This window comes from Rhineura floridana, chromosome 12 (genome assembly GCF_030035675.1).
Source record: "Rhineura floridana isolate rRhiFlo1 chromosome 12, rRhiFlo1.hap2, whole genome shotgun sequence".
In the NCBI taxonomy this organism is placed as follows: Eukaryota; Metazoa; Chordata; class Lepidosauria; order Squamata; family Rhineuridae; genus Rhineura; species Rhineura floridana.
This window is the reverse complement of record NC_084491.1, coordinates 24,833,605-24,846,471: the sequence shown is the minus strand read 5'-3', so window position 1 is coordinate 24,846,471 and position 12,867 is coordinate 24,833,605. Positions and strand designations below refer to the sequence as shown.

Here is a 12,867-nt window from a genome sequence, read left to right as displayed (position 1 = left end):
CTTTGGACCACTTAGAAATACTACTTACTTAAATAATTTCCATGTTTTGCAAGCATGCAGATTTTTTAGGATGGGATGGATATGCTGCTCTACTCATGTGCAAGAGACAGGCCAGATCAAGACCATTTTGTCCAGTCCCTAACTACAAGGAAATCTGTATGGGAGTAGGCGCTCCCTGAGATATTCAGGGGCTATACTGTTTAGGGTTACTACCCCTGTATTTCTTCTACATCAGGTGTGGGGAACTTTTGCCCCTCCAGATGTTGCTGAACTATAACATCCATCACAACCCCAGCAAGGGTGGCCAATGACCAGGGATGATGGGAGCTGTAATTCAGCAACCTATGGAGAGCCAAAAGTTGCCCATGTCTGCTCTACATCAACAGAAACTCACGTGAACAACTGGGACAAGCAGGGGCAGTGGATACCTCCTGCTCAGTGCTACACCCATTGCAATGTCTAACTCACAAAGGATAGGAGTGATTTTTATCTGCAATCTCCCTTACAAACATGTCACAACAGGCCACTGAGAGTGAAACTGGATCAAACATTTTGGCTAGGTTGTAATAAGCCTCTTACCAATTGGAAAAGCTTTGCTGGACAAGACTGCACAGATGCAATGGTGGCGTTAAGTAAGGAGTTGAATTCAGCTATGTCCTACTCAGATTAGACCCACTGAAATTAATGAATGTTGGTTAGTCATGCCTATTAACTCCAATGGATCCACTCTGTGTAGGACTAGCATTGACTACCACCCTAAACCTTTAGTGTTATGTCTGAAAACAGTCTAAGAGTCTACAAATAAAAGTGTGGTGGTAGTTATTCTGATTAATTCATCTGAAATCAAAGGCGAATGATCTTGTCAGTGTTGTCATTGTCAACATCATATGATTACCACTTTCTGACTCTCATGTTCCAATCTCCGCGGTAAGCCTATGGAATAGATGGAGCACACAGTATTGTAGCTTCTGTATCCTCCGCAGATTGCCCTATGGCCTATAAAATTCTTAAACATCCCCTTTCAACATGGTAAAGGGTAACCTTCCATTCCACAATCTTCATTCTATGGGAGCAACCTCTTCACATTGGTTAAATGTATGATGGTTGTTGAGCCCCTGCTAAAGTTTCTGAGCTTGTATCTTTCATGTGCCTCAATTTTCCCACACCAAACGTCTTTGTGATTAAATGACGTCTGCATAGTAGAACCTAGGAAGCTGCCTTACACAGAGTCGGGCCATCAGGCCATCTAGCTGAAAACTGCCCCACTGGGGGTGGGAAAGTTTAGCACTAGAACAGTGTGGGGCAACAGAGAAACTGAAAGAGGGGAAAATGCAGATATACAGAGGAAAAGAGCTGTAGTAGTTAAGAGCACATTCGTCAGTTGCAAAAGGAACCAAGCTCAATCCCTGGAATCTCCAAGTAGGCATAGGTAAAGACTCTTGCTTGAAATCCTGGAGAGTAACTTCTAGTTACTGGAAGCCAAGGGTGGGGAATCTGTGGCTCCCCAGATGTTGGACTCCCAACTCCCATCATTCCTGACCATCAGCCATGCTGGCTGGGGCTGATGGGAGATGGCGTTCAGCAACATCTGGAGGACCAGAGGTTTGCACATTTCCCATATGTAGATGCTTTCTCTTAAGAATTCTAGAAACCATTGTTCTGGTTGTTCTATTTTTTAAAAACCAACAGTTAAAATAACGTAGGCTATGTGCAATTACACCCACACCAAAAAATCTTGATGCACTGTCCAAAATAAAATGGGGAGGAATGGAAGCAGCCCTACGTTGTTTCCACAGAGTTGTGAAATAGCAAGGAAAAACCGTACTAGGTTTCAGACAGATCATTTGAGCAAAATTATTTGTGGCGAATGGGTAGACATGTATAAATCTACCTAACTTCTTTCTTTCTTTCAAGGACAAAGGCTCTGTTAAGTAAATTAGAAGAGGCATCACAGACTATTTGTCCCAAGGAATCCTGGGAACAGCAGCACTTTTTAAAAATAAAGTTCTAACTTGCATGGAAAAAACCGACACGAAGAGTGCTATCAAGGGCAGCTGTGCACAGACTGAACGTCCACCTCCCACTAGTCGTAGGCTAAGGAGCTGGTGCAGATGCAACCTTAGTTGGGTATATTGGGCAGGACCTTATAACAGTAAACAGGCGGGTGGTAATGGCGGAAAGTGCTACCGTCACTGAGGATGAGCGGAATCGTTGCTTACTGCCATGTTTTTAGCATGAGTGCACAGTAGTAGATTTGGCAGAACATAGCAAGTATTGGGGGGGGATAGGAAAATAGGGCCTGTGGGTTGGAGCATGAATATTTACCTAGGATGGTATGATGTATAAGCCCACCACTGCTGAAGCAACCTGAAACCCACTTCCCATAGAACTGGAAGGGAAACTGGTGGTCAGTTTGTCCAAATGCCTGCTCAACACAGGATCTGCAGTGCAGCGTAGCTGACAGATGGCCATGCAGACTCTGCTTAAATACCTCCAGCCAAGGACAGCCCCTCCGGTGGCAGCCTGTTCTACTGTTGAACACCTCTCACCAGTAAGAAGCATCTCTGAACATTTAGCCAAAATCTGCTTCCCTGCAATTTCCATCCACTGGTCCTAGACCTGCTTTCTCCCTGTAGAATTTGCTGTCTCTCATCCTCCTGTGGCTTTCGCCCTGAAGCTGCTCTTTCGCATGCATGGCACGCACATATATGCCTCTGTGCACATACCCAAGCAGCCTCCTCCTTAGGGAGGAGTCATCACTGATGTGCCTGATATTGCATTGTCACCTGGAGAAACTGGAATGAAGGTTAAGAAGATGCGGGCTCCGTTTTTTTTAAGGATTCTCTGCAACCCCGCTGAGTGCAATGCAACTTGACTATAAGGTCAATTCTCTTTCGTTTTCCAAGTAGTTGTTCCTGGCTGAATTTGAATCAGGGCTGGAGCTGGGGGCAAGGGTTGGAATAAGGTTGATATTAAGGCTGAAGGTCCAAGGATTTCCTGTGGCAATTTTTCCCCCTTTGGTCTCAACAGCTGTTTAAATATATAGCTGCCCCCACCCTAGCAGATTCAACCAGTGTGATGTTTAAGCTTGCCAATCGAGTCAGAGCAAGCTCCGCGTTCAGGACAGATGGCGAATGTAACGACTGTGCTCTTATTCCATCCAGCGTGAGTCTTGGAGATCGTGATTCCAGAAAAAGGATGCAAACAAAGACCATCACACAGCCTGTTCCAGCTAGAAGCTTTCTTGCCCAGGGCCATGCACCATCAAATGCCCTGCAGGAAGAATCCTGATGACTTTTTATATGTTGACACTGTTGAGTGTGCTGTTTTAATTGTTTATTGTGTGTTTTAATTGTAAGCTGCTATGGAGGATTTGTATCCTTAAAAGCAGCTTGTAGATAATTGTGACTGACAGAGAGAGACAGGATAATCTATCTGAGCACATCTGCAAGCCCAGGAATTCTATGACCCTACACCAGGTGTGGGGAACTATTGGCCCTCCAGATGTTTGCTGAATTACAACTCCCATCAGCCCCAGCCAGCATGGCCAATGGGCAGGGAGGATGGGTCTTGTAGTTCAGCAACATCTGGAGGGAGGGCCTAAGGTTCCCCACACCTACTCTACACTTCTCAGCAGGGCACGCAAAGCATCTCACTCAGTTTCTCAGTTCTAACAGACCTTCTGGAATCAGCTACCAACTGCAATTAGACAAGTGCTTAGCATCTTGAGATTTAGGTGGCTTCTACTGACATTTTTGTTTAAGAAGGCTTTTCCTGAAATGTGACCCAGTCATTTAATGGAATATTAATTGTTCAACTGGGCTCCTACTGGGAGGAAGGGCTGGATATAAATCTTATAAATACATAATATGATATAATATAATAATAACTGTAGAAATTGTTTTAGTGCTTTTAGTTTAACTGAGTTCTGTATGTCTGGATTTCATCTTATTTTATTGCTCACAGTTTTGGGCTGTGATGCAGTTTATAAATCTGTATATAAATACAATTTTCCCCAGAGTATTTGACTATTGCAGGGATGGGAAACTGGATGCAGCTGGTGAGCCAAATCCTTCCCTCCTCCATCCTTTGTAGGCCAGCACTGACAGGTGGGCAGGGGCACCTACCTGTCAATCACCTGACATCATTATGCTATCAGGTGATCACTTGAAAGAGGCTCAGTGGGCCCCTTTGAAGATCAGCTGTCAGCACCAATCAGCTGACTGGTGCTGAGAGTTTGCCTTTGAAGGGAATGGCTCTCAGTGCTGGTCACCTAATCTGCCATCTCTCTGAAGTCCATTTACAAACAATTTGCATACAAACCGCTTTCAAACAGATTTCAAAAGGAGTGACTTTTAGCAGTTTGAATGCCAACTGCTTACAAATGAACCTCAAAATGATAGCTCCCTCAGCACTGACAGCCTCACTGGCTGCACTAAAGGAGTTCCTGATGGGGAGCTCCCTAGTGCAGCCAATCACAGCAGGCCTCTCCATCAATGCTGATCAGCTGAGAGCCCCACTTGCCAAGGAACAATTAGGAGTGTGTTTTAAGCTCCCGATTGTTCCTTTACAGCCATGTCTTTACCTGACATCACAGATGACATCAGATGTGGGGCAAGTAGGAGTGGTTGAGGGAATTGGTCCGGCAAGCCAAATTAGGCCGGCAGGCTAGAGGTTCCCAACCATGAGCCTATGACTTTGCCCTTGTCCCGGAACACCCATCCCAGAGTTTTCTAAACGCATCCCCAGTCCTGCGCTCACCTCACTGGAATAGGTCCTCTTGATGCTTTGCCGTGGGATCGGCTGCCCTTGAGGGGGGCCGGGGTATCCATGCTGGGGCATCCGCTGCCCACCGTACAGGGCGCTCATGGCAGGGGCCCTTGCTGTGTTCATGCTGATGGGAGACATCCCCGAAGCACCCATCACGCTGCCCATGTTGGTGGGATTCATGCCGGGGGGCACGGAGGGTCCTCGTGGCCCCGAGTGAGGAAGGAACTGGCTGTTGAAGGTCTGGCCAGCTCCCATCTACAGGAGAAAGAAGATTAACGAAACATCATGTGAAATCAAGCCCTACGCGGAAGCAGAGATTGAAAGAATACAATAAACCTCTACAGGTGCCCAATACTGATCCCCAATAGTGAATATTTATTTTTATTTATTGTTATATCTCCCTTTCCTCTAACGAGCTCAAGGTAGCATCCGTGGGTCTCCCTGTCTCCATTTTATCCTCAAAACAATCGTGTGATGTAAGTTAGGCAGAGAGATGGTGACTGGCCCAAATTCACCAAGTGAGCTTCGTGGTCGGGTTAGGATTTTAACCCAGGTCGCCCAGGTCCTAGTCTAACACTCTAATCACTATACCTATTCAGGTCTATGGTTTATTAGACGCACTGGCTCAAAACATTCAGGTTCCAGTCTGAACTTCAGTCTCCACCTTAGAATGCAGAAGCAGCAGGCACTTAAAAGGCAGCTGCCGCTGCCTCATTCTCCTTCATTGGCCTTAATGCCCCAAAGATTCTCCACCCAGACCACAGCTCCTCCTGACAGGATGCCAGCACAGGATGATCATCAGTTTAGGACAGGAGCGAGCAACCTCAGGCCTGGGGACCATATGTGGCTCTCCAACTCCCTCTTTCTGGCTCTTGGGACTCTCCCCACACTTCACCATCTCTCCAGACCAGACCTGCTCACTGGACTTACTTTGCACCCTCTGTGATTGTCTTTGCCTGGCTGGAATTCATCCGTGAACTCATAATGGCTTTTGCTTGCCTGGATGGAGCATAGAGAGTGGTGTGTGTAGAAACCTGCCTACAGCGCAAAGGTAATGTTTATTATACAGCCACAAGAGTGGCTGTATACTATAGCCAGCGAGGATTTTTCACATTCCGCAATGTTAAATTGAAAATACCCCCCATGCCATTCTGATGCTTCCCATAAGCTTATTTCAAAACAAAACCTTACAAAACATATAGTCCTGAACTCAGAAATGCTTGCTTAACAACCCTCTCAATTTTCATGGCGATACACAAAACAGTCAGAGAGAATAGAGAGTTCAAAGTCTAAAAAGAGCGGGGGGGGGGGAACCCAGAGCCCTTTTGGACTTTTTTCGATCGGAGTTCTCACAATCTGTTGAAATTCATTAAAAATCACCTATGTTCACAGAGTACCTGTAATCCTGCTAATGACCTTACCCCATACTCTGACCTTCATCTTCTGCAGTTTAAAAGTTTTAAAAAATGCCTGGCTGATTTTTAATTAATTTAAGAAATTTTCGATGGAACCCAATTATAACGTCGGGCATGCTCAGTAAGAAACAACCGTCAGTGTTCTCAAAGCCAGACTCACAGCTGCTTGGCTTGGCTAATCAGGGGACCACACCCACACAGACTTTGATTTCACTTGAGATAGTCATGGCTTCCCTCAGAGAATCCTGGGAAGTTAGTTTGTGAAGGGTGCTGAGAGGAGACTCCTATTCCTCTGAGAGAGCTCCAGTGGCCAGACTGGTTTAACAGTCAGCCACTCTGATTGAAGGTCTGTGAGAAGAATAGGGTGTCTCCTAGCAACTCTCAGCACCCTTCACTAACTACACTTCCCAGGATTCTTTGAGAGAAGCCATAACTGTCCAAAGTTAACTAAAGGCCTGGTGTGGATGTGGTCAGGGTTTAAATTTGGGTGGGAGGCTACATGTGCTTGCTGTAGAATAAAAAGGTGGGGGAACGCTGAAAAGCAATGATACTGTTCACAATGTTTTCCTTTTGGAAAGAAAGGGTCTTTCCTTCTGCCCAGTGCCAACCCACCCAATCTCCTCCCCTCCCCCTCCTCCTCCCTTCCTTGCCCCTCCCCTGGGTCAGTGCTGGACTACAACCTGGAAGACCAGGGTTAGAATCCCCACACAGTCATGAAGCTCACTGGGTGACCTTAGGCCAGTCAGTGCCTCTCAGCCTCAGAGGAAGGCAATGGTAAAACCACCTCAATACCATTTACCATGAAAACCCTATTCAAAGGGTCGCCATAAGTCCAGTCAACTTGAAGGCAGTGCATTTCCATTTTCAAACATGATTGCACAGAAATAAATCCCATTGAACTCAAAAGGCATACAAATGATCAAACCCACCCTCCCTTCTCCTCCCTCCTATCCCCTCCCTCTTGTCCCTCCCCTCCCCCTTCCTTTGCCCCTCCCTACCCATCCCCATCACCTTCCATTCCCCTCCTTCCCCCTCCCCATGGTCAGTTTTACCTACCAAGAATGATTGCATGGAAGTAAATACCACTGAACTCTATAAGCATGCAAATGATCAAACCTGCCCTCCCCTCCCTTTGCCCTCCCCTCCCTTTGCCCTCCTCCAATGCACTCCTTCCCTTTCCCCCTCCCCCCCATGGTGAGTTTTTCCTATCCTTACCAAGATTGCATAGTAGTACATCCCATTGAACTCAATAAGCATGCAAATGATCAGACCTGCTTTTCTCTTCCTTTCCCTCTCCTCTCCCTTCCTCCTCCCCTCTTCCTTCTTCCTCCTCCCCTGCCCACTCCAGCCCTCCCTCCCCCCAGTCAGTTTACCTATCCTAAGCATGATTGCACAAGAGTAAAACTCAATAAACATGCAAATGATCAAACCTGTCCTCCTCCTCCTCTCCCGCCTGCTCCCATCCCAGTCCTCCCCTCTGCCTTTCCTCCCCTCCCTCCTCCTCCTCCCTTCCCCTTCCCCCATGGTCAGTTTCACCTATCCTAAGCAGGATTACAGGGGAGTAAATCCCACTGAACTCAATAAGCATGCGAATGATCAATCCATTCTCAGCAAGCTTGGACAGGATTCCATTTCTTACCTCCCGGATTAAAAAGCAGGGAAATTCACTAATAGGCAAAAAACCTTATGGTTTAAGAACATACCTATAGCCTACAGATATTTCTATCAAACTTTAAAAAGCAGGGAAATTGCACAGCTATAGTGAACGCACCAGGGGAGCAGGAGACCTGACCTCCTCTCTGAGATATTGTACTGCCCTACAAATTTGTCAAAATGCAAACACAATTTGGGTTGTTCTTTCACAGTCAAATGCAGAAGGTCCCATCTTTGAAAAAAAAAGGGGTGGGGAGATGATGGTAAAGACTCTTCTTTGCCTGAGATTTTGGCAGTCAGCTGCCAGTCAGTGTAGATACTGAATGGCCCAATAGTCTTGACTCAATGGCTGCATTCACACAATCAAATCTGTACAAGCTCTGTACATCTCTATGTAGCTCCTCTTGTCCCATTTTGCTCCTCTTTGTGCATGCAGAGAAACAAGCCAGGAAGTCAAAGATAACTATAGCTTCCTGCTACAAACCAGGGAAACTCAGGTTAATGGCTTCCAAACAAACCAGGATATGAAGTCATGCTTTCAAGTTGTAGTAGTAATAGATTTTTTTTAACAATAATATAATTTCTATCCCACCCTTTCTCCCAAACGAGCTCAGAAGAGCTAAGCAGCAAAACACTTTTTAAAAAAAAAAAAAGTTGGCTTATGAATCCTGGCTTGTTCGGAAGCCGTTAACCATGGTTTCCCAGGTTGCACATAACAGAAAACTATTTAACTGTGGCTTCCTGGCTTCTTTCCCCCCTTACCCAAAGGTGATGGTGAAGGGGCTGCATGTGAAGACATAGAGCTTGTGCATATCCTGGCTTATTAAACCGTGATCTGATCATGTGAACCAGGTCAGCATTAGACAGCTTTGGATGTTCATATAAAGCTCATAAGGGATATGACCTTAATACCCATTAAGATACAGGCTGACTGGCCACCCAAAGCAGGGTCCTTCTCATCATTTCATGCTAAGGCTGCAACTGAACTCAAGGCATAAGAAAACTGCATCCACCCCACCCCACCCACAAGCCTTTTGGGAAAGTGCCACTGTGCTCTTAAGAAATTCAAGGCTCTTGGCCTTTTATTGGAAATTGCCACAGATGGCATTCTTTTGGTTTCATGAGATTTCCCAGACATCAAATCACATCCTGTTAGCACTTCTCTGCGCCCTGGAAACACTCTGGGAAGCGTCACGCACTGAATCACACAGTCTGTGTCTTACCGCTCCATACTGGCTGAGCTCCTGGCTTTGCTTCTCTTGCAGGGCGGCAACTGTGGCTGTAGCTGTGGCCGTGGCCGTGGCGGCAGCGGCTGCAACGGCGGCAGCGGCTGCTGCTTGGGTGAAGTCTGCAGGTCTCCCAGAATGTGGAGGAATGCCCATTCCTCCGGGGCCACTCGGGCTGCCTGCATAACTAGAGAGAAAAACAAGTGGTTTATAGGCAAGGCAGTGCATATTCTTTGCATCCATGCAATGGAGAGGAAAAAATGGAAAATAAGAGGTCCTCAGGAATTTTAGCTGTTGATAGGATTTTTTTAGAAAGCAAAGGATTGGATCCAGACAGCCACTTGTGGAATGGCATGGGCATCCTGCCAATGAAGGGTGGTCCATTAGGGCAAATGGAGCACAGCCCCACCACCTTCAGCCCCCAACCAGACTCCATCTGCCTGCCTTCTTACTTAGAACCAGTCCGGGTGGTGACGCTGCTTGTCACCTTCCTCCACCTTTGGGCAGCTCCATACCATACATTTAAAGCACATGACTTCCTCCAAAGAATCTTGGAAACTGTGGTCTTCCCTTCACAGAGCTATAACTTCCCTGGACCTTTAACAAACTAAATTTCCCATGATTCTTTGGGGGAAGTCATATGTTTTTTTAACTGTGTGTTGAATGTGCTTTAAAGGTATGGTGTGGATCTGCTCTTTGTCTCAGGGCTGCCCTTATAGAACTCAGCAGGGAGGTGGACCAAACTACAATTAGTTGGGCTGGCCTGTCATTGGCTTGGGCTCCCACCTGCTGTTGGGCTCCTTGCCTTCTGCCCTGCCAGTCCCAATGAGCACTGCCCTTGGCAAGTCCCCAGAGAAGGCTTCCTCAAGGACTGGGGACCCTGCTGAATGGGATGGCCCAGGATGGGGAACTTATGGTCATCCAGATGTCGTCTGAATACAGCTCCCATCATCCTTCCCCACTGGCCGTGCTGGCTGGACTGATTACAGACATGTGCAGGGACACAAGTTCTCCATCCTCTGGGCTGGGCTGTGGCATGGGGGGGAGCTAAGAAGGAAGAAGGAGATTATAGACAACTGGGTGGAGGCACCTTTTGTGAATGGCAGCCCGCACCACCCCCTTCTGCAGACAGATTTCTGAGTTTTTACTTTCCTAGTTCTCAGGAGGGGGGTTTCGAAGGTTCAGAATCCAAAAATAAATCTTGCAGTGAGGCAGGTTCATCCTTGCGGTTCCTGAGCTCAGGCCTCTTTTGCTCCCATTGTCCATATTTCCCTTCTTTGGCTTAATGTGGTTTAAAATGAAATCTGAACTGAATGTAAGCATATGCTCCTATAAAACTGAAATTATGGATCTTCTTACGAATTTAAGCTAGCTCAGGGAGAATTTAAAAAATTTAAGGGTTGTTTCCAATGGTAGTCTTACTCAGAATAGACCGACTGAAGTTAATGAACATGATTAATTTAGGCACATTCATTTCAATGGGTCTGTTAGCAGGTTTTTTGCTTTTTTTTTTAGTTCAACCTATACATGTCTTTCTTTTTTTCTATTTCCACCTCCAAAGCTGGTTTAAAATGAATCTGAACTTCATGTAAACATATAGTATTTTAAAACTGAACTTATGACCCTCTTATGAAAGGCTGCCTTTAGGCTGCTGCTCTTTGTCAGGAAAGAACTGCGTGGGAAACATCTGTGTCGATCGTCACACAATGCCAAGTAACTACCTGATCTCTGCAACTGGCTCATAGTTAATAATCAACATGTTTCTATGGTTATAGTAACAAAATATATACTATGCCCTTTTAGTTAAGAAGTCACCTAAATAGGAAATTAATGATTTAGTTTGGCCTCCCCCCCCCGGCAATTTAAATCAAGATATAAATTGCTGACTTAAATCAACCTACACTATTGCCACTGTGTTCAAAATTTCCTAAGATCTCAACATGTATTTATTATTTAATTCTCACATTTATATCCCACCCTTCTTTCATTACAGAACCCAAGGTGGCATGCATGTGGTTCCCAAGCGGTCTCCCATCCAGGCACTGACCAGACCCAGATCTGCTTAGCTTCAGTAAGGTGGTAGCCTCAAGTGCCTTTATACAAATGACGTTCAGTGAAGCAAAAGTACACATGAGTATGTCTCATGTCCCTTCTGGGCAAGGGGATAAACTGTGGCTAGTTCATGATCACTCTGTGTTGTAGTTGTTGTCTCATGGGAACCAACGTTGGCTAGTCAGGGGGATGCTGGTTATTTTAAGAAAAATAGGAACTTAAATTTAAGAAAAATGGGTAGGATCAGACAGGAGAAGAAGACTCAGCCCTGTAAAATAGAACTTCAGTGACATAAACACAAAAGACTTCAGTGATGGAATTAAACCAGGGAATCTTTTGGAAACATTCTTGCTAATGCTTCTGGATTCCATCTCTGTGGATCTGCAGACAGAACACAGAATCATAGAATAGTAGAGTTGGAAGGGGCCTATAAGGCCATCAAGTCCAACCCCTTGCTCAATGCAGGACCCCCTGTTCAATGCAGTGGACACTTTGCTGGGGACACTTTGCTTTGACTAATCAAAGGCCTGGATTGATGACCTTCAGGAAGTGGTGTATGTTGCGATTAAGAGCTAATGTTTTCTCCTGTTTTCCAGTTGCTGGATGCAAAACTCTTATTTTTAAAATTTCATACTAAATTTGGTGTGTATCATTAGCCATTTGTAGAACAAAGCATGGGGTAGAAACTGCACAAATTCTGGCTTCCCAATACAAAGTCCTAGTTATAATTGATAGCACAACCATTTCTTTCCCCTTTGCTCCTTTGAGAACAGGTGTGGCTCCGTCGACCACTGACCAGGGTGCAACAAAGGCCACACTGGATATTAACTAATATACCTAAAAAGCCAGGGGTTCAAAGCAGCCACAGAGGAACGTTCATAGCTTTGCATGCAGAATGTCCTAAGTTCATTCTCCACCATCTCTAGGTGTGGGGGCGGGGGAGAGACTCCTGCATGAGAGTCGCTGCCAGTCAGTGTAGATAATACTGAGCTAGATGGACCAGTGGTTTTACTCAGTATAAAGCAGTTTCCTATGTTTTTGCAAAATTTAGGACCCAGATATGAGAGAAAAGGAAAACTTGTGCCCTGACCTCCAAGATGCCAACTGCCAAACCCAACTTTTAACATGCCGTTGGCTACTGGCTGCTTGGATTTTTGTAGCACTGATAAGAGGGCAGGGGTTCCAGCCTGGCGAAAGCAGTAACACCAAAGGTCTTCTGGACAGTAGCTGGGAGGCCCAGCTGGGGTAGGATGATGCTGAAAAAGAGTGAGGTGTCTTGGTAATTAAGAAACCAGGCCTGGTGACCATGAGCTGGCAACCATGAGTTGGCAATCATGCTTACTCACATGGTTGGGTCCTTCCCCCCCCCCACGCTCAGCGGCAACAACCGTGGGAATGGGATGACTCCTTAGCGACAGGCATCTGATGCCTCAGCTCTTCCTGAGCCCACCATCCGCTTCATTCTCCCATCGCACATAGGGTTCATTCACATGTTAAGAGGTTGTTGCAAAGAGGGAAGGGCTATATGCAGAAGATCCCAGGTTCAGTCCCCAACTTCTCCCATTAGGACTGGGAGAGACACCAGTCTGAAACTCTGGGGAGCTGCTGTCAATCAGTGTAGACAATACTGAGCTAGATGGACCAATGATCTGACTCAGTTTAGGGCAGCTTCTTTATGTTCCTTATAAAGAAACACCCTTTTTAAAAAAGTCCCTTTCTGTTTTAGAATCGCAAAGAAAGTAGCAAACTCC

The 12,867-nt window shown here is 45.9% G+C and overlaps 1 protein-coding gene and 1 long non-coding RNA gene across 8 annotated transcripts in view; one reads left to right on the top strand and one right to left on the bottom strand.

The window, feature by feature from the left end:
- The window catches only part of LOC133368787 (uncharacterized), a 37,164-nt gene extending 33,237 nt beyond the window's left edge, over positions 1 to 3,927 (top strand). For both annotated transcript variants that reach the window (XR_009758749.1, XR_009758750.1), the window contains exon 3: positions 1,915 to 3,927. This is a non-coding gene — a long non-coding RNA (uncharacterized LOC133368787). The remainder of the gene's footprint in view (positions 1 to 1,914) is intronic.
- ZMIZ2 (zinc finger MIZ-type containing 2) overlaps positions 1 to 12,867 on the bottom strand; it is a 141,099-nt gene that overhangs the window by 25,529 nt on the left and 102,703 nt on the right. For all 6 annotated transcript variants that reach the window (XM_061593399.1, XM_061593398.1, XM_061593400.1 and 3 more), the window contains 2 exons: positions 9,062 to 9,251; positions 4,762 to 5,025 (listed from right to left, as the gene is read on the bottom strand). In XM_061593399.1, coding sequence (XP_061449383.1) covers positions 4,762 to 5,025; positions 9,062 to 9,251 — 454 coding nt within the window. The remainder of the gene's footprint in view (positions 1 to 4,761; positions 5,026 to 9,061; positions 9,252 to 12,867) is intronic.